Genomic DNA, 19,421 nt, shown 5'->3' with positions numbered 1-19,421 from the left:
AGAGGCGGGAGAGGGCCGAGGCCCAGAACCCTGCACAACCAATCGGAAGTCGGGGGCGGGGCCTGGACGGAGAGCAACGCTGTAACCCAGACGGAAGGCCAGCCTGGTCTACACAGCAAGTTCTGGGCCAGCCAGGGCCACATAATGGACCCTGTCTTTTTCTTCTTAATTATGTTGCTTTGCAATATAATATCTATTTATTTATATCGATAATTTACGTTATCTTGTAAAGTGATGAAATCACAGCAGTAAAGAACATTTTAACTAATATACATAGCAAATTTCTTTGGGGCAGAACTCATACATTCTGGGCTGCTGGGGATAATAACCCTGAATTCCCTGCCTCAGCTTCCCCGGTGCTAAGGCACAGGCGTGGCCAGCCTTCCTGTCCACTCAGACAGGTCCACTAGAAAGAGCGCAGAGCAGAACCGAGTCAGCCGGACCACGCCCGCGCTTCCAAACCTGCGGTCCCTGGGGCCACAGCATCAGCGTCTCCCGAGAGCCTCCCTGCCGCAGGAACTGCAGCGGGCATCGCCAACTCCTCCAGAGATCGGGACGCCTGGCAAAAGCTGAGAATCCCTGGGGCGTCGCAGGAAGGAATTAGGTCATGAGTGCAATTTAAAAAAAAACCCAAAACCTGAAACTGGAAAGTCACACGAGGCCATAGAGATATGACCTAGAGACAGCGAAAGTCAATATAGGTAGATACACGGGGTGATGACCTTGGGCGTGGTCAGGTGGAGCCCCGCCCAGAATCCCCAGTGAGGGGCTGGGGGCGTGGTCAGGGTGGAGCCCCGCCCTAGAATCCCCAGTGAGGGGTGGGCGTGGTCAGGTGGAGCCCGCCTAGACTCCCAGTGAGGGGCTGGGGGCGTGGTCAGGGTGGAGCCCCGCCTAGAACCCCGGAGGCGGCGTGTCAGGTGGAGCCCCGCCTACAATCCCCAGTGAGGGGCTGGGGGCGTGTCTCAGCCTGAGTCTACCTGGTGTCGCCCCCTGCAGTGATTGACAGCGGGTGGGCCGCACCGGAGGCCCGGTCATCCGTCCCTCACTGTGCTCCCCCGGCCCCCATGGTGGTGCTGTGCGGCGCGTGCCTAGGTCGGCCCTGGGCGCTCAGGGGTTAAGGCCTGTCCTGCCACGTGAGCGTCCCTTGCGACAGACCGAGCCCCACGCCCTCCCACCTGCGGGCCGGCCTCCGGCGCTCACCCCTGCGCAGAGCGCGCCGGTTCCACCCGGCCCGGGACGCGCCCACTCGCCCGGGCGCCGCGGTGAGCAAACAGGTCGCCGGCCTGAGCAGCCGCCTGGGTCTCCTCCCCGGCCCCCGTGCCAGCCGGCCGGGCACCCCGGCCCCAGCTGCCGCCCCCCAGCCCGCGTCCGCTCAGCCTTCCAGACAGGTGAGTCCGCCGCTGAGCCCACCCCGATGCGCTCCGCATCCCGGCGACCCCATCCCGGGCGGGACCCCCCGGCTGCCTCTGCGCGCGCCCGGGGCAGCCGGAAGCCGCCGTCCTGCGTGGGCACCTGACACAGTTTCCGAGACTTCGCGCGGCTGCAGTTTCTGCCCTGGCGCGGCGCCCAGGACGCGGCAGCCGAGCCTTCAAAGGGTCATTGTGAGCGCAGGTGCGGGCCGGGGAGGTGGGGACGCTGTGAGCAGGTGCGGCAAGTCGGGGTGCACCTGGGCCGGCCGAGCCGCGGTTTCCCAGAACTGTCCCCGGGGTCACCCCGACTCCAGGCACAGCAGCACCACCTGTGCCCGTCATACACCGCGGGGGCGCGGACAGGAGAGGACGGAGCTCCAAGTGGACGATGAGGGGCTTGGCCTGACCGGGGGGGGGGGGGGGGGGGTGACCACATGAATTGCTTCTGGGGCATTTGACCCCAAACAAGGAAGAAGCAAACAGTCCCTTCGGGAGGGCGTGTCCAGCTCCCCAGGGGACTTCTACTCTGGACCAGGAAGGCTCGCGCGTCGTTGCAGGGGGGACCTGGCGCTGGGCGTTCCGCCGTCGGAACCCAGTGTTTGCCCAGCCTCAGTTGCTCGTTCTGCGCCACAGGGAAGCCAGCGCTACGTGACAGGCCCCGGGGCAGCCGGGTCCCCACTTGGCACAGAGAGGGGGGGCCACTTCCCCGGTGATGCACGGGAGAGTGAGAGTCCTGGAGAGCGGCCTCCTCCGGGCTGACCCCTCAGACACTGCCCCAGGCCGGACATCTAGAAATTCCTGCCCACCCGTGCTGGCACTTCCGCGTGGCCCCGAGTCTGGGGAAAGTCCAGGCGGAGAATTTGGGCTCGGTCCTTCCTCCTGGCCTGGCGGCGGGCCAGGGCGGCAGTGTTTGCTCAGGGTAGGAGCGGACACCCTCGGGCACGGCCGAGGTCAGTGGGACGCGCCTGGGGACCCGCTGCCAAGGCAGACACCGTCCGTCCGCTGAGCGTTCACTGCATGCCAGGTATGCCGGGAGCCAGGCCCGGAAACTCAGGCTCTCAGGTAGCCCAGGCTGGCGTCTGCCTCCTGAGTAGCCAAGGATAACCTCGAACTCCTGATCCTCCCTCCTCCACCCCTGAGCGCGGAAGGACAGACGCGCGCGCCACCACACGGGACTTTGGGGAGCGGGGAGGCGCTGGGGGAGAAGACGTCTGAATGGTTGAGGGCGTGAGCAGTTAGCTGTCCCCACTGACGCCTGGGGGGGGCGACAGGCGGGGCAGGGGCTGGAGTGGGGGCCGAGGGAAGTGGGGGCGGGGAGGGGGCGGGGAGGGGGGCGGCGGCGGAACTGGGGGGCGGCGGGGCCTGGCAGACTCTGCACGGGTGGGGTGGGGTGGGGAGCTGGCCCTCCGGTGCCCGGTGCGGGTGACGGGGGGGGGGGGGGGGGGGGCGCGGCCGGCGGACAGCGCCACGGCGGGAAAGTCGGCCGGACAGTGGGGCGCGCGCAGACCCCGCCCCAGAGTTAAATTATTGAGGGGGCGCTTGGGAGCTGCGGACCGCCCTGAGCTGGACACCGCTCTGCAGTCGCTCGCTCGTGGGTCCCCCGACCCTCAGGGCTCCCGTCCTGCACCCCCGAGCTGTGCCACCATTCAGAAGATTCGGGGCCCCCCGACCCTCAGGGCTCCTCGTCCTGCACCCCCGAGCTGTGCCCACCATTCAGAAGATTCCGCAAACAGTAGGCACTCCATAAGCGCACAGGGAGCCCCTGGCGGGCACCTAAGGCTTTTGTCACAGCGGAAGGTGCAGGGTGTGATGGACAGCTGCATGCTGAGTGACGACACCCCTCCCCAGGTCTACAGCGTGAGCTCCGGGCCAGCCTGGTCTACATAGTGAGACGACCTCGGGCGCAGTTTTGACGACCGTTTACTTTGGGGACAGGGACCACCCTCCCCCACGGGGGACCCCAGACACCAGCCCTGGCTCCCACACGCCCCCTGCTGGCTGAAGCTGGCTCTGCAGCCCCGAGTGCAGTGGGCCGTGCCCAGGGCAGCCCAGGCTAGCCTTTCCGGAGTCGGGCTGGCTCCAGGGCTGCTCGCCCGCCGCGGCATCCCGGACACAAGCTTCCCGAAGTCCCCAGGAAGCCCACTGTGCGCTTTGTCGGTGGGGTTGGCCTGGAGCTTTCCGTGCAGCCCAGGCTCCTCCGGGACTGAGAGCAATCCTCCTGCCGCAGCCCGCCCCGTGACAGCGGCGCGCACCGCCCCAGCCGTTTGCAGTCTGAATTCCACTCATGCAGCGCACGGGGTGCAGCACACGCGGGAATGGGGGCCCGGCTGGGGGAGTGTTCTCGCCTTCCGCGGGGCTCAGTGACGCGCCTGCCCCAGGCCTTCGCTCCCCCCATCTCCCCGGGTCCACCCCGCCCCTCCTCCCTGCAGTGTAAACGCTGATTTCCGGTCAGACCTGTCCTGCCTCAGTTTCCCTAGGTGTCCTGCGCCGGAACGTCAGGTGCTCCGCCGCCCCGCAGCGTCTGGAGACTTCAATTCCTAAGCACTGAAATACTTAGAGGGGGTGCGCACGCATGCGCACCGGCCGTAGCCTCCTCCACCGTGTGGGGCACGGGATCGAACCCGGGGTGCCTCGGGCCTGCTGGGACCTGCAGGCCGGCCTCGGTTCTGGATTTGAACTCAGGGCTGAGGGTGGATCCTAGGGGGTCACTTCCGTCCCGGTTACTGAGGAGGCTGAGGCAGGGGGATCTCTGTGAGTTCCGGGACAGCCTGGGCTACAGAGCGAGACCCCGTCGGGAGACAGCAGGATGTGCCCCAAGTGACGCAAACCTCCTTTCAACCTTGGAGACAGGTGCAGCTATCATTCCCTTTTCCAGACAGGGAAACTGAGGCACGGACCCGCCGGGCCCCTCTGCCGTGCAGGGCGCAGGACTTTGCTACCCGTCAGTCTCGATGCCGACACGGGTGCACAGAGGGGGAGGAACTTCCCCGAGGACGCGCAGATCGATCGGGCGGGGGCGGGACTGCGGCTCCGAACCCGCGGCGGGGGGTGTGTGGCGGGGAGGGGGGGATGAAATCGCGGACGGGGCGGCCCCGGCGTGCGCGGCCGCGGTGCTGGGACCGCGCTGGCCAAGCCTGCGTTCTTGTTTTTTTTTGGTTTTTCGAGACAGGGTTTCTCTGTGTAGCTTTGCGCCTTTCCTGGAGCTCACTTGGTAGTCCAGGCTGGCCTCGAACTCACAGAGATCCCCCTGCCTCGGCCCCCAGGCCCACCTTCTCCAGCCCGGCCTCGGGCGTGCACAGGGCAGGGGCTGTCGGCGCCAGTGCCCGGCCGCTCTTTGACCTCGGGGTGGGGCCAGGCGCCCTTCCCCAGCCTGGAATGTGTGGGCGGAGCCAGCGCCAGTCCCGCCCACCGGGGGGTCAGGTCGAGGCTGGCCCAACCGGTCCCTCCTAAAGCTGACCCTCAGCCCAGCCCCCGAGGATGCGAGGCGGCGGCCCCGGCCGGGGGCGGGTCCCTCGGGGAACTGTTCTACCCCGAGACGGGGGTCTCCCGGTAGCCCAGGCTGGCCCGGGCTCACTCCGTAGCCCAGGTTGGCCTCGAACTCAGAGCTCCCTCTGCCTCCGCCTCCCGAGGGCTGTGCAGTTCCCACAGAGGCCGGGAGGGGGCGCCGGGTCCCGGAGCCGCGGGGGCGGGGAGGATTCGAACTCGGGCCCTCGCGCTCTCCCCGCAAAGGCGCCACGGGGGCGGGAGATCGACCCAGCCCCGGTCTCCGCAGACTCTTACCCCACCTTCGGAACCCACCCGCCGCACGCGGGCCTCTTCGCCCCTGCCTCCCCCGACGCCCTCGCCGGGCTCCCCCACGGGCGGACCGGGGCGCGTGTCGCTTTCACGGGTGGGAAACTCCAGCCGGGGGCCGCCCGGGCCCGGGGGCGTCCGCCCCGCGTTTTCCCGCCAGCCCCTCCGCGCCAGGTCCCGGCGGGGTGGAAAAGCCGGGACCGGATCGCGGGGCGGGCGGGCGGGGCGGGCGGGGCGGGGCGGGGCGGGGCGTCCCGGAGGAGGAAGAGCAGGTGCGGCGGGAGCGGGGCCGGGGCCTGCGCGACCCTCGTGACCCGGGCCGGGCGTCTCCAGGCCCCCCGCCCCCCCGGGCACCATGGCCGTGAGATTCCAGGCGAGTAGCCCCGGAGCGCGCGGGACCGGGTGGCAGTGCGATCCGGGCTTTCAAACGGCCGGGGAAACTGAGGCCCGGGGGTGGGGGCTAGCCTGGGGCCACGGAGGGAGCCAAGTCGGCGACCTGGCCCCCCAGAGCCCCGCGTTCGAGTCCCGCGGCGGCGGCGCGACCCCCCGGCTTTGTTCGCTCCCGGCCGCGCTGTCCGCCGGGCACCTCCTGCGCACGGAGACCTGGGGGCGCGGCGGGCGGGGCTGCGGCCGCCTGGGGACCCGGGGACCCGGCCCTGGGGCGCGGGGCTCGCGCACCCCGGGAGGGTAAACTGAGGCCCGGGGCTGGGTCCCCCGCTGCGAGCTGGAGGCGGGGCCCGGGTCCCCCGGGCCCTCCCGTCTGCAGGGGGCGGGGCGCTCACCTGGGGGCGGGGCGAGGCCGAGCGAGCGGGTTGAACCGCCCTCCTCGGGTTTCCAAGCGCCGCCCCGTCCCCCGGGGCAGTGGGGACGGACTCGGTCACCCCAGCCCCGGCCCGGGCGCCCCAAGTCGGGGAGGGGGGCGGGATCCGTGCGGAAGCGGGGAGAGCCGAGGCCCCGGGGCTTTGCGGGCCGAAGAGGAGTTCGCCGAGGGCCTGGCCGAGGGCGGGTCGCGGAGTCCGGGCCTGCGGGGCTGCAGGGGGCGGCCAGCGGTGGGGTTAACCCGCGGCCGGGAGCCCCGGGGGCAGACCGGCCCGCACCGGCCCACACCGGCGGGGACAGCTGGGCGGGTCGGGGCAGGCCCGGCCACCTGCGCCCTCCCCGGGAGCCCCGCGCCCTGGAGCCGAGAACTCGGAATTCCGCGGGGGGGGGGGCAGCACCCGCCGGGGCAGCGGTGCCTCGTCCCTGGGGAGCGGAGGCAGGAGGATGGCCATGAGTGTGCAGCTCACCTCGGCGGCGGCGCGAGACCTCCCTGCGCCCCCCAAAGCAAACCAAAGCCCAGGCGCTAGAGCTGGGGAGGTGGGGGTCACAGTCGGGGGTCACAGGTCAGCAGAGGGGGTCACACAGTCGGGGGTCACACAGTCGGGGATCACAGGTCAGCAGAGGGGTCACAGGTCAGCAGGGGGGTCACAGGTCAGCAGGGGTCACAGGTCGGGGGTCACACATCGGGGGAGGTGGGGAGGTCGGGCCCCCCCCCGCCCCAGCAGCCCGCGGTCCCCACAGGTGGCCGACATGGAGGAGCTGACCATCTGGGAACAGCACACGGCCACGCTGCACAAGGTGAGCGGGGGTCGCCATGGGGACCCCTGACCCCGTGGGGACCCCTGACCCCGTGGGGACCCCTGACCCCGTGGGGACCCCTGACCCCGTGGGGACCCCTGACCCCGCGGTGACCCCCTGATCCCCGCGGTGACCCCCGACCCCCGCGGTGACCCCCGTCCTCGCGGTGACCCCTGACCCCGCGGTGACCCCTGACCCCCGCGGTGACCCCCTGACCCCGTGGGGACCCCTGACCCCCGTGGGGACCCCTGACCCCCGCGGTGACCCCCTGTCCCCCGCGGTGACCCCCTGTCCCCGCGGTGACCCCGACCCGTGGGGACCCCTGACCGGGAACCCTGACCCCGCGGTGACCCCTGACCCCCGCGGTGACCCCCTGACCCCAGCGGTGACCCCCTGTCCCCCGCGTGACCCCCTGACCCCAGCGGTGACCCCCTGTCCCCGCGGTGACCCCCTGACCCCCGCGTGACCCCTGACCCCGCGGTGACCCCCTGACCCCCGCGGTGACCCCTGACCCCCGCGTGACCCCTGACCCCCTCAGGACCCCCGCCGCGGCTTCGGCATCGCCGTCTCCGGAGGCCACGAGCGGCCCAGCGGATCCGTGGTGGTGTCGGACGTGGTCCTCGGGGGCCCGGCGCAGGGCAGGCTGCAGTGAGGCCGGCCCGGGGGGGGGGGGGCTGCACACTTCCGTCAGCGGGGGGGGGCTGGCACCTTCCGGTCAGCGGGGGGGCTGCACCTTCCGTCAGCGGGGGGGGGGGGCTGGCACCTTCCGGTCAGCGGGGCCTGGTCTCCCTGCCTGACTCTTCCTGGTCCCGAGGCAGGCAGAGCCAGGGCAGGGCCGGGCGGAACGACTGTTCCGGAACCGGTGGAACCCTGGGAGGGAGGGAGAGACAGAGACAGCAGAGACCACAGAGACATAGAGACACAGAGACAGAGACACGCAGAGACGACAGAGACACGCAGAGATGACAGAGACACAGAGACAGAGACACAGAGACACAGAGAGCACGGGGGGGTGGGGGGACTGGAAAAGGAGACACCGGCTCAGAGCCTCCCGGGCGCCCGCAGGACCGGGGACCACATCGTCATGGTGAACGGGGTCTCCGTGGAGAACGTCTCGTCGGCCTTCGCCATCCAGCTCCTCAAGACCTGCAACAAGACGGCCGACATCGTGAGTGGGCGGGGAAACTGAGGCCCGGCGCGGCGAGCGGGGAACTGCAGGGTGACGCTAGTGCTGCTTCCGGGGTGCTGGGGTGGACACAGTGACCCCCCGCTGTACGGTGACCCCTCACTGCACCCCGACCCCTCGCTGCACCCTGACCCCCGCTGCACCCTGACCCTCACTCCACCCTGACCCCTCGCTGCACCCCGACCCCCGCTGCACCGTGACCCCTGACCCTGACCCCTCACTGCACCCCGACCCCTCACTGCACCCTGACCCCTCCACCCTGACCCCTCACTGCACCGACCCCTCCACCCTGACCCCTCGCTGCACCCTGACCCCCCGCTCCACCCCGACCCCTGACCCTGACCCCTCGCTGCACCGTGACCCTCACTGCACCCCGACCCCTCACTGCACCCCGACCCCTCGCTGCACCCCGACCCCTCGCTGCACCCCGACCCCTCGCTGCACCCTGACCCCTCGACCCCGACCCCTCGCTGCACCCCGACCCCTCGCTGCACCCTGACCCCTCGCTGCACCCTGACCCCTCGCTCCACCCCGACCCCCCGCTCCACCCGACCCCTCACTGCACCCCGACCCCTTCACTGCACCCCGACCCCTCACTGCACCCCGACCCCTCACTGCACCCCGACCCCTCACTGCACCCCGACCCCTCACTGCACCCCGACCCCTCGCTGCACCCCGACCCCTCACTGCACCCCGACCCTCACTGCACCCGACCCCTCACTGCACCCCGACCCCTCACTGCACCCCGACCCCTCACTGCACCCCGACCCCTCGCTGCACCCCGACCCCTCACTGCACCCCGACCCCTCACTGCACCCCGACCCCTCACTGCACCCCGACCCCTCGCTGCACCCCGACCCCTCGCTGCACCCTGACCCCTGACCCTGACCCTCACTGCACCCCGACCCCTCGCTGCACCCCGACCCCTCGCTGCACCCCGACCCCTCGCTGCACCGTGACCCCTCGCTGCACCCTGACCCCCGCTGCACCCCGACCCCTCGCTGCGCCCCGACCCCTCGCTGCACCCCGACCCTCGCTGCACCCCGACCCCTCGCTGCACCCCGACCCCTCGCTGCACCGTGACCCCTCGCTGCACCGTGACCCCTCGCTGCACCCCGACCCTCGCTGCACCGTGACCCTCGCTGCACCCCGACCCCTCGCTGCACCGTGACCCCTCGCTGCACCCCGACCCTCGCTGCACCCCGACCCCTCGCTGCACCCCGACCCTCGCTGCACCCCGACCCCCTCGCTGCACCCCGACCCTCACTGCACCCTGACCCTCACTGCACCCTGACCCCCCGCTCCACCCTGACCCCTCGCTGCACCGTGACCCCTCACTGCACCCCGACCCCTCACTGCACCCCGACCCCTCGCTGCACCCCGACCCCTCGCTGCACCCCGACCCTCACCGGGGCGTCACCGCTCTTTTTCCTTCTTCTCACTGTCCCTCAGGCTGATCTTCAGTCCTTTCTTTTGCTGTATCTGTTTTCCATGTGGGCGTGTTGTCCACCCCAAAAGAGGTCACCTGACCCATGACACCACAGTCGCAGACGGTTGTGAGCCACCGCGGGGTGCTGGGGCCTGGACTGGGGTCCTAGGACAGAGCAGCGGCGCTAACCGCCGAGCCAGCTCTCGGATGCCCCTGCCTCAGTGCCTCCGTAGTCATGGCGACTGACCCTGGGCTGATGGCAGAGGACCGCGCTCGGCGGCTGTGTGGGGTGGGGACCCCAGGCGCACGCGCGGTCGGATGGCAGGCTGGGCCCCGAGAGGCCCCTGCTGACCCCGCGTCCCCGGACCCCGGACCCCGCGTCCCGCCCCCGCTGACCCCGCGTCCCGCCCCTGCTGACCCGCGTCCCGCCCCTGCTGACCCCGCGTCCCTGCTGACCCCGCGTCCCCTGCTGACCCGCGTCCGCCCTGCTGACCCCGCGTCCCGCCCCTGCTGACCCCGCGTCCCCTGCTGACCCCGCGTCCCCTGCTGACCCCGCGTCCCCCCGCGTCCCGCCCCTGCTGACCCCGCGTCCCGCCCTGCTGACCCCGCGTCCCGCCCCTGCTGACCCCGCGTCCCGCCCTGCTGACCCGCGTCAGCCCTGCTGACGCGTCGCCCTGCTGACCCCGCAGACCGTGAAGCGTCCCGCAGGGTCCAGCTGCCCGCCGCCAGGACCGCGGCCCACGCGCCCTCCGACCGGGAGGAGGCTGACCACGGCCGGGGCTACGAGGGCGACTCCTCCAGCGGCTCCGGCCGGTCCTGCACGGAGCCTTCCCGCCGGGCCAGGGCGGGACGCCGCGGCCGCGTGGGCAGTCACGGGCGCCGCAGCTCGGGAGGCGGATCTGAGCCCAACGGACTGGACCTGGTGTCGGGTACAAGCGCCTGCCGAAGCAGACGTGCTCATGAGGCCGCTCAAGTCCGTGCTGGTGAAGCGGAGGAACAGCGAGGGTGAGCTGGGGCGTGGTCGTGTGAGCCCCGCCCAGAATCCCCAGTGAGGGGCGTGGTCAGGGTGGAGCCCCGCCTAGAATCCCCAGTGAGGGGCTGGGGGCGTGGTCACGGGTGGAGGAGACCCAGAATCCCCAGTGAGGGGTTGGGGGCGTGGTCAGGGTGGAGCCCCGCCCAGAATCCCCAGTGAGGGGCTGGGGGCGTGGTCAGGTGGTGCCCCGCCCAGAACCCCCAGTGAGGGGCTGGGGGCGTGGTCAGGGTGGAGCCTCGCCCAGAACCCCCAGTGAGGGGCTGGGGGCGTGGTCAGGGTGGAGCCCCGCCCAGAATCCCCAGTGAGGGCTGGGGGCGTGGTCAGGGTGGAGCCCCGCCCAGAATCCCCAGTGAGGGGCTGGGGGCGTGGTCAGGGCAGAGCCCCGCCTACTTTGAGGCTAAAGCAGGATTACAAGAATTCAAAGCGAGCTTAAATGATGTTGGCCTCCTGCCTAGCGTCCTGCCTCAGTTTCCCTCCTCTCCCCTCAGAGTTCGGGGTGAAGCTGGGCAGTCAGATCTTCATAAAACACATCACGGATTCTGGCCTCGCCGCTCGGAACCGCGGGCTGCAGGAAGGAGACCTCATCTTGCAGGTGAGGCCAGGCTTATGCTTCGGGTGGGGAAACGGAGGCCAAGGCGGGCCGGGCCGTGCTGCCAGCCCAGGGGTCACTTCCAGCCCTCCCGCTGGCTGTCTCTGGGCGCCCGCTCCTCCTCTGGCTGTCTCTGGGCGCCCGCTCCTCCTCTGGCTGTCTCTGGGCGCCCGCTGCTCCTCTGGCCGTCTTTGGGCGCCCGCTCCTCCTCTGGCCGTCTCTGGGCGCCCGCTCCTCCTCTGGCTCTCTCTGGGCGCCCGCTCCTCCTGCTGGCTGTCTCTGGGCGCCCGCTCCTCCTCTGACTGTCTCTGGGCGCCCGCTCCTCCCGCTGGCTGTCTCTGGGCGCCCGCTGCTCCTGCTGGCTGTTTCTGGGCGCCCGCTGCTCCTGCTGGCTGTTTCTGGGCGCCCACCCCTCCTGCTGGCTGTCTCTGGGCGCCCGCTCCTCCTCTGGCTGTCTCTGGGCGCCCGCTCCTCCTCTGGCTGTCTCTGGGCGCCCGCTCCTCCTCTGGCTGTCTCTGGGCGCCCGCTCCTCCTCTGGCTGTCTCTGGCGCCCGCTCCTCTCTGGCTCTCTCTGGCGCCCGCTCCTCCTCTGACTGTCTCCGGGCGCCCGCTCCTCCTCTGGCCGTTTCTGGGCGCCCACCCCGAGCCAGATGTCCCCAGCGCCCCCGGCGCGTCCCCGCCGCCTCTCCAGGTCAATGGGGTGTCCAGTGCGAACCTGTCCCTGAGCGACACGCGGCGGCTCATCGAGCAGTCGGAGGGGGAGCTGACGCTGCTGGTGCTGCGGGACAGCGGGCAGTTCCTGGTGAACATCCCCCCCGCGGTGAGCGACAGCGACAGCTCGCTGATGGAAGGTGAGGGCGCGGGACGGCATCCCGCGGGGCTCGGGGGCTCGGAGAGGGCCGGGACCGACCTCAAGCTGCACGGCAGCGCAGGCTGCACCGCGGGGCTCGGGCTGGACGGTGGTGTGTGCGGTCCCGCGTGGCCCGGCTGACCTGCCGCCCCGCCCGCCCCGCAGACATCTCGGACCTGAACTCGGAGCTGTCGTCCCAGGCGCCCCCGTCCCACGTCCCTCCGCCACCTCTGCAGGGTCCGCCGAGCCCCGAGCCCAGCCAGACGGACTCGGCAGAGTGAGTGCCGGACGGGGCCGTGGGCCGATCCTGGGGGTGGGGGCCGTGGGCCGATCCTGGGGGTGGGGGCCGTGGGGCCGATCCTGGGGGTGGGGGGCCGTGGGGCCGATCCTGGGGGTGGGCCGTGGGGCCGATCTGGGGGCCGTGCAGAGGCCCCCGACTCACGGGCTCTCATCCCACCCAGGGAGAGCCCACAGCCCCGGAGGCGGGACCGCTCGGTGGATTCCAGAGCCGTCGCTGAACCGGGTGAGCGCCGGCAGCTGCCACGCTGAGCCAGGGGGAGGAGAGGAAGGGGCGACCGTTGGTGGGGAGCCAAACCTAAGGTGAACCAAGGTTGTAGAGAGGGCTGGGGCGTGGTCAGGAGGAGCCCCGCCCACAATCCCCAGTAAGGGCTGGGGGCGTGGTCAGGGTGGAGCCCCGCCCAGGATCCCCAGTGAGGGTCTGGGGGCGTGGTCAGGGTGGAGCCCCGCCTAGAATCCCCCAGTGAGGGGCTGGGGGCGTGGTCAGGGTGGAGCCCCGCCTAGAATCCCCCAGTGAGGGGCTGGGGGCGTGGTCAGGGGTGGAGCCCGCCCAGAATCCCAGTGAGGGGCTGGGGCGTGGTCAGGTGGAGCCCCGCCCAGAATCCCAGTGAGGGCTGGGGGCGTGGTCAGGGTGGAGCCCGCCCAGAATCCCCAGTGAGGGGTGGGGCGTGGTCAGGTGAGCCCGCCAGAATCCAGTGAGGGGCTGGGGGCGTGGTCAGGTGAAGCCCTGCCGAGAATCCCAGTAAGGGCTGGGGCGTGGTCAGGGTGGAGCCCGCCAGAATCCCAGTAAGGGCTGGGGGCGTGGTCAGGGTGGAGCCCCGCCCAGGATCCCCAGTGAGGGGCTGGGGGCGTGGTCAGGGTGGAGCCCCGCCTAGAATCCCCCAGTGAGGGCTGGGGCGTGGTCAGGGTGGAGCCCCGCCTAGAATCCTCAGTGAGGGCTGGGGGCGTGGTCGGGTGGAGCCCGCTAGAATCCCCGGGAGGGCTGGGGGCGTGGTCGGGTGGAGCCCCGCCCAGCACCCCGAGCTGGGCTGGCCCTTGGTGTCCCCTGAAGAGTGAATTTCCGTTCTCGTTGCAGAGGACCCTGGAGAAAGTCGCTACGACATTTACCGGGTCCCCAGTCGGCAGAGCCTGGAGGACCGTGGGTGGGTCGCTCAGATGAGCACGCGCTTCCGGAGGCCGCCCGTCCCGTAGCCGGCCCCCACCCCACCTAACACCCTGCTTGTCTGGGCCGCTCGGGCACCGAGGCCGGGAGGGCGGGGTACCCCCCCTGCACGGCCTCATCGCCCCCTTCTCCATAGCTACAGCCCGGACACTCGCGTAGTGCGCTTCCCCAAGGGTGCGAGCATCGGCCTGCGGCTGGCCGGTGGCAACGACGTGGGCATCTTCGTGTCCGGGGTGCAGGCGGGCAGCCCGGCCGACGGGCAGGGCATCCAGGAAGGGGACGAGATCCTGCAGGTGACGCGGGACAGCTGGCCCCGAGCCTCCCCCTCTCCCGGGACTCACCCCGTTTGTAGCCCAGGCTGGCCTGGAACTCGCTACCCCACCCACCTCAGCCTCTTGAATGCTGAGATCACAGTCCTGCGCCCCGTGCCTGGCCGTTTTCATGGGCGCCAAGGGTTCGAACTCAGGTCCTCATGCTGGGTAGCGAGTGCTGTGCCCGCTGGGCCCTCGTGAGCCCCAGAGTTTTTACACAGTGGTGCTGTGGGGTCCCCGGACTCGGCTGTGCGTGCTGAGCCCGGCTCCTCCCCCAGTCTGTGTCACCCTCTGGCTCCCCCCGCAGGCCAGACACCCGGGAGGCAGAGTCGGGTCGGCTCAGTCCGGACACCGGGGAGGCAGGGTCCGGGGAGGCAGAGGCCGGGGCGGATCAGTCCGGACACCAGGGAGGCCGAGTCCGGGGCGGCTCAGTCCGGACACCGGGGAGGCAGGGTCGGGGTGCCCCGGCGGCTCCCCTCGCGCCCGCCTCACCCGTGCCCTTTCCTGGCAGGTGAATGGCATGCCCTTCCGGAACCTGACCCGGGAGGAGGCTGTGCAGTTTCTGTTGGAGCTACCGCCGGGGGAGGACATGGAGCTGGTGACGCAGAGCAAGCAGGACAGTGAGTGTCCCCGAGGTGTCCCGCAGGCACCCGGCCCCACAGGAGGAGCCGGACCTCAGGGCCTGGCCAGTTCTGGGGATGTGGAGACGGGAGCAGCCCCGGGGTCGGGCCCGCTTGGCAGACCTGGAGAATCCGATGTCAACCGGTTTCCACTGGCCACCATGGTGGCGCACACCTTTAGTCCCGAGTTCGAGGCCACCCTGGTCCACACAGTGAGTCCAGGACAGCCTGGGATACATACGAGACCCTGTCTTGAAAATAAAGACTCCGAGCTGGCGGGCTGGTGAGCCCCAGCCCGGGCTCTTTCCAGGACCTGCAGGGACGGCGTCCTGTGTCTCCCCGGAGGTCCCCGGAGGGAGCCCCGTGGAGCTCACGAAGGCCCTCTGTGCTCAGTCTTCAGGAAGATGGTCCAGTCCCGCGTGGGTGACTCCTTCTACATCCGCACACACTTCGAGCTGGAGCCGAGCCCGCCCTACGGCCTGGGCTTCACCCGAGGCGACGTCTTCCACGTGGTGGACACCCTGTACCCAGGCTCGGGGCCGGGCCACGGCGGCCGCGGGGGCCTCTGGCTGGCTGCCCGCATGGGCCGAGATCTCCGAGAGCAAGAACGCGGCGTCATCCCCAATCAGAGCAGGTGGGGGGCATTGCTGGGGCTCCCTGGGGGGGGCACAGTGCGGCCGGGGAGCGCGGCACCCACTGCAGTGACCGACACAGACAGCGGGGCTTTTGGTGTCGTTTGGTGTTTTTTGCTTTGTTTTTGTTTTTGTTTGGGGGGCGGGAGGGGGGACAGGGTTTATTTGAAGCCTGTCCTGGATCTCACTCTGTAGACCAGGCTGACCTCGAACTCACAGAGATCCACCTGCCTCTGCCTCCCGAGGGCTGGGGTTAACCACCACCGCCCGGCCTGTCATGGCTTTCTTTATTCCTTTCCGAGGCCGAGTTTCCTCCCAGGGTTCAGGCGTCCCCAGCACCAGCGTCCAGAGCCCCACGCCCTTGGCTCCCCCCTCCCCCCCCAGCGCAGCCTCTCCCTCCTCCCTCCCCCTCTCCCTCTGAGGACCCGAGGTGTCACCGGGTCCCCGTCACCCTGGACGGCCCCAGTTCAGGGTCCTCAGCTGCACCGTTTTCTGCGCCCCAGGGCGGAGCAGCTGGCCAGCCTGGAGGCCGCGCAGCGGGCCGCGGGTGTGGGTCCCGGCGCCTCCTCCGTCTCCAACCCCCGGGCCGAGTTCTGGCGGCTCCGGGGGCTCCGCCGAGGGGCCAAGAAGTCAGCGCAGCGGAGCCGCGAGGACCTGTCAGCGCTGACCCGGCAGGGGCACTACCCGCCCTACGAACGCGTGGTGCTGCGAGAAGGTGGGTGGCCGCGGCCCTCCCGGGGTCACAGCCTCCGGGCCATCGCCGCCCTCCCCGCAGCGCCTCGGTTCCGGAGGGCGGCACGAACCTGCCATCCCGGCACTGGGAGGCTGAGATAGGGCGTCTCCGAGTTCAGGCCAGCCTGGGCTACAGTTCCGGGACAGCCTGGGCTACAGTTCCGGGACAGCCTGGGCTACAGTTCCGGGACAGCCGGGGCTGCACAGTGAACACTGTCTCAAAACGAGTTACTAGAAACAAACTTGTTTTAATAGGAAATAAAAGACCCCGGTGTGTTTGGCGTGTTTGGCCCTCAGCCCGGCTGTGCCCCACTGGCTGCAGACCGGAGAGGCGGACGGACAGACAGACACATCTCAATAAAACTTTATTTATCGAGTCAAGCCGAGGGCCGGACACAGTGCGGCCCTAGTTTCCTGCCGGTTTGTCGCACTCGTCTCATAGTCTCAAATAGGAGTGGAAAGAAAACAGCACTTCCTTCTTTTGCCGCCCTTGAACTGGCAGCAATCCTCCTGCCTCAGCCGCCTGGTCTTCCGGCTTGAGCCCCTGACCGCACCGCTTTCTTCCCTTCCCAGCCAGCTTCAAGCGCCCCGTGGTGATCCTGGGGCCGGTGGCCGACATCGCCATGAAGCGGCTGACAGCAGAGATGCCCGACCAGTTCGAAATTGCAGGTGAGACCCGGCCGCCGGGGGCGGGGCCAGAGCACCGGGGGGCGTGCCCGGGCCAGGCAGCCGCAATCGATGTCAGCGCCCACCACCCACCCGCCCGGGCCAGGCAATCCCAATCGATGTCAGCGCCCACCACCCACCCGCCCAGGCCAGGCAGCCTCAGTCAATCACAGCACACAGCACTCAGGGCCAGGGCCAGGGCCAGGCATTCTCAGTCGATCGGGCGCAGTCCGCCGGCCTCGGGGAACTTTTCATTTGCTGCAGAGCTGGTCGGGCTTTCTCTTTATTTTTAAGTTTTTGTTTCACTTTTCACTGTGCGCACATGAACGTCATCCCACGTGATCCCTGCCGCCTCGAGGCTGAGGCAGGAGGATGACGGGTTTCAGGACAGCCTGGTCAACTTAATCAAGGCTCCATCCCAGCATAAACCAGGCCTGGTGACGCCTGTCACCTCGGCACTGGGAAGGCGGAGGAGGCGGGGGGATCGGGAGTCCAAGGTCAGCCCGGGCTACACACAGTTGGAGGCCAGCCTGGGCTACATCAAAGGCCACCTTCAAAAATACCGAATACAAGGGGAGCCAAGGCCCGTGGGTGTGGCTCTGGGGCTGGGGAGCCGCAGAGGGCTGTGGGAGGCCTGGCGCCTCACGGAGGACCAGGGACGGCAGGATTCGGGATGCTCAGGAACGGGGCACCTGGAGGAGGTTGGGCGGGTTCAAAGGGCAAAGTCACCCGCCACCTCGTCAGTCATCGGGAAATACAGCCACTGGGGTTGATGTGCAGAAGAATGGAAAGCCAGGCCCCAACAGGGTGCAGGGCTGCATTGGATGCCGCTGGGGGGGAATATTACTCAGCCAGGAAAAAGAAAGGAAGCAGGGGTCCCCATAGTAGGCAGAGCCCCGGGGACAGAAGTGGGAGTTGGGAGGGGCTGGAGTTAGTTCTGGTAGGGGAGACAGGCTCCGCAGGGGTCCCCGGAGAGTCCAGAGCTGCGGGCCGGGGCCACCGTGGATGTCATTAGCGGTGTCCCCCTGCCTCAGAGAGCGTGTCCCGGACTGACAACCCATCCAAGATCATCAAACTGGACACGGTGCGGGTGATCGCGGAGAGGGTAAGCGCGGGGATGGGGACGCCGAGGCCCGGTCTGGGGGGTGGGGGGTCCCGGCCGCCGCGGACCCGCCCCTGCCTGCGCCCCGCCCCAGGACAGGCACGCGCTGCTGGACGTGACGCCGTCGGCCATCGAGCGCCTCAACTACGTGCAGTACTACCCGATCGTGGTCTTCTGCGCGCCCGAGAGCCGCCCGGCGCTCAAGGCGCTGCGCGAGTGGCTGGCGCCCGCCTCGCGCCGCAGCAGCCGCCGCCTGTACGCGCAGGCGCAGAAGCTGCAGAAGCACAGCGGGCACCTCTTCACCGGTGCGGGGTGCGGGGTGCGGGGCGGACCGGGGCTGGGGTGGGTGGGGCCGGGCCGGGCCCTGCTGACCCGCCCTGCCCCGCCCCGCAGCCACCGTCCCCCTGCACGGCACCGGCGACGCCTGGTACGAGGAGGTCAAGGCCGCGGTGCAGCAGCAGCAGGCGCGGCCCATCTGGACGGCGGAGGACCAGGTGCGGGGCGGGCCGGGGCGGGGCATGGGCAGGGGCGGGGTGAGGAGGCGGCACAGAGGCGGGGCCAGGGCGTGCCGGGCAGGGGCGGGACAGAGGCGGGGCAGGGCGTGCCGGGCAGGGGGCGGACAGAGGCGGGGCCAGGGCGTGCCGGGGCAGGGGCGGGACAGAGGCGGGGCAGGGCGTGCCCGGGTCAGAAGGGCGGGCCGGGGGCGTGTCAGGGGCGGGCGAGGCCGGGGCGAGGAGGCGGGCCATGGGGAGAGGAGCGGGGCAGGGGCGGGACATAGAGGCAGGCGGGGCAGAGGGGCGAGCCGGGGGCGTGTCAGGGGCGGGTGGGCGGGCCCGGAGCACGGGGCGGGACATAGAGTCGGGGCAGGGGGCGGGGCGAGGAGGCGGGCCCGGGGAAGAGGGGCGGGGCGAGGGAAGGCGTGTCCAAGACAGAGGGGCGGGCGAGGAGGCGGGCCCGGGGAAGAGGGGCGGGCCAGGGACGGACCAGGGGAAGGGGGCGGGGCGAGGGAAGGCGTGTCCAAGACAGAGGGCCGGGGCGAGGAGGCAGGCCCGGGTCGGGGTAGGAGGCAGGCCCGGGGAAGGGGGCGTGCCCGGGACAGAGGGGCGTGTCCTGGGCTGGGCCTGGAGGCGGGCCCGCGGGCTCACGGCCTCCCACCCGCAGCTGGACGGCTCCTCCGAGGACCTGGAGCTGCCCGGCCGCGGCCTGGACGCCAGCTCCGGGGACCTCAGCTGTGACAGCCGGGCCAACAGCGACTGCGAGGACACGGACGGCGTCTACACGGACGGCGAGGGCGGCGTCTACACGGACGGCGAGGGCGGCGGGCCCCACGACCCCCACGACCCCCAGGACGCCGAGGAGGAGCCCGCGCTCCCCGCCCTGGCCCGGTCCTCGGAGCCCGCCTGGGTGGAAGCCCACGAGGGCTGCGGGGTCACGGGGCCACGGCCGCCGAGTGGGAGACGCAGGTGCGCGCGGCCCCGGGGTGGGGACCCCCCTGCGTCCCGGGCCCCCCGCGGCCCCGCATCCTCCCCGCGCGTGTCAGCCTGGCTTTCTCTCCCCTGCAGGCCGGGAGCCGCCACCCGCAGGGCCAGTGGCGCCAGGACAGCATGCGGTGAGTGCCCGCGACGCCCACGACGCCCCATGCCCGCCCGCGCAGCCAGGGCTCGGGGACGGAGCCCCCTCGGGTGGAGGCTTCCCGACCCACGGGCATTGGGCTCAGCTCCCGAGTCCACGGTGTCGGGGTCGGCCCGGGCGAGGTCCCGCCACGCACCCCCATCGCGGCCCTGCACCCCTTCTGCCCCAGGACGTACGAGCGCGAAGCCCTGCGGAGGAAGTTCACGAGAGCCCGGGACGCAGAGTCCTCGGACGAAGGCTACGACTGGGGCCCGGCCACCGACCTGTGACCGCGGACGCCGCGCACCCTCCCTCCGGCTCCCCAGCCTCAGTTTCCCCCGCAGGACCCAGGGCCAGCGACCATTTAATAAACCTTTAATTTC

The 19,421-nt window shown here is 70.6% G+C and overlaps 2 protein-coding genes across 2 annotated transcripts; one reads left to right on the top strand and one right to left on the bottom strand.

Annotated features, from left to right (window-relative positions):
- The first annotated feature begins 1,310 nt into the window (after nucleotides 1–1,310).
- On the top strand, nucleotides 1,311–19,413 carry Tjp3 (tight junction protein 3). The gene is given in 25 exon segments (XM_028862964.2): nucleotides 1,311–1,388; nucleotides 6,762–6,818; nucleotides 7,357–7,466; nucleotides 7,884–7,986; nucleotides 10,123–10,135; nucleotides 10,138–10,356; nucleotides 10,359–10,379; nucleotides 10,382–10,438; nucleotides 10,955–11,058; nucleotides 11,747–11,906; nucleotides 12,071–12,182; nucleotides 12,367–12,428; nucleotides 13,278–13,344; nucleotides 13,501–13,657; nucleotides 14,187–14,295; nucleotides 14,689–14,929; nucleotides 15,431–15,642; nucleotides 16,233–16,328; nucleotides 17,360–17,430; nucleotides 17,522–17,732; nucleotides 17,821–17,921; nucleotides 18,589–18,841; nucleotides 18,844–18,890; nucleotides 18,990–19,036; nucleotides 19,229–19,413. Coding segments are annotated over 24 exon segments (2,721 nt in total). The 5' UTR covers nucleotides 1,311–1,388; nucleotides 6,762–6,770; the 3' UTR covers nucleotides 19,329–19,413.
- LOC114688364 (collagen alpha-1(I) chain-like) lies at nucleotides 3,330–6,772 on the bottom strand. Its single transcript, XM_028862957.1, has 7 exons — nucleotides 6,687–6,772; nucleotides 5,698–6,549; nucleotides 5,453–5,641; nucleotides 5,056–5,364; nucleotides 4,679–4,779; nucleotides 3,990–4,106; nucleotides 3,330–3,832 (listed from the first exon to the last, which is right to left on the bottom strand). The coding sequence occupies exons 1-7, from the start codon at nucleotides 6,770–6,772 to the stop codon at nucleotides 3,330–3,332; spliced, it is 2,157 nt and encodes a 718-aa protein (XP_028718790.1).
- Nucleotides 19,414–19,421: the final 8 nt, after the last annotated feature.

This window comes from Peromyscus leucopus, chromosome 22, assembly GCF_004664715.2.
Source record: "Peromyscus leucopus breed LL Stock chromosome 22, UCI_PerLeu_2.1, whole genome shotgun sequence".
NCBI classification, from domain to species: Eukaryota; Metazoa; Chordata; class Mammalia; order Rodentia; family Cricetidae; genus Peromyscus; species Peromyscus leucopus.
Note: the sequence above shows the minus strand (reverse complement) of the source record. Positions and strands in the feature narration are given on the sequence as shown.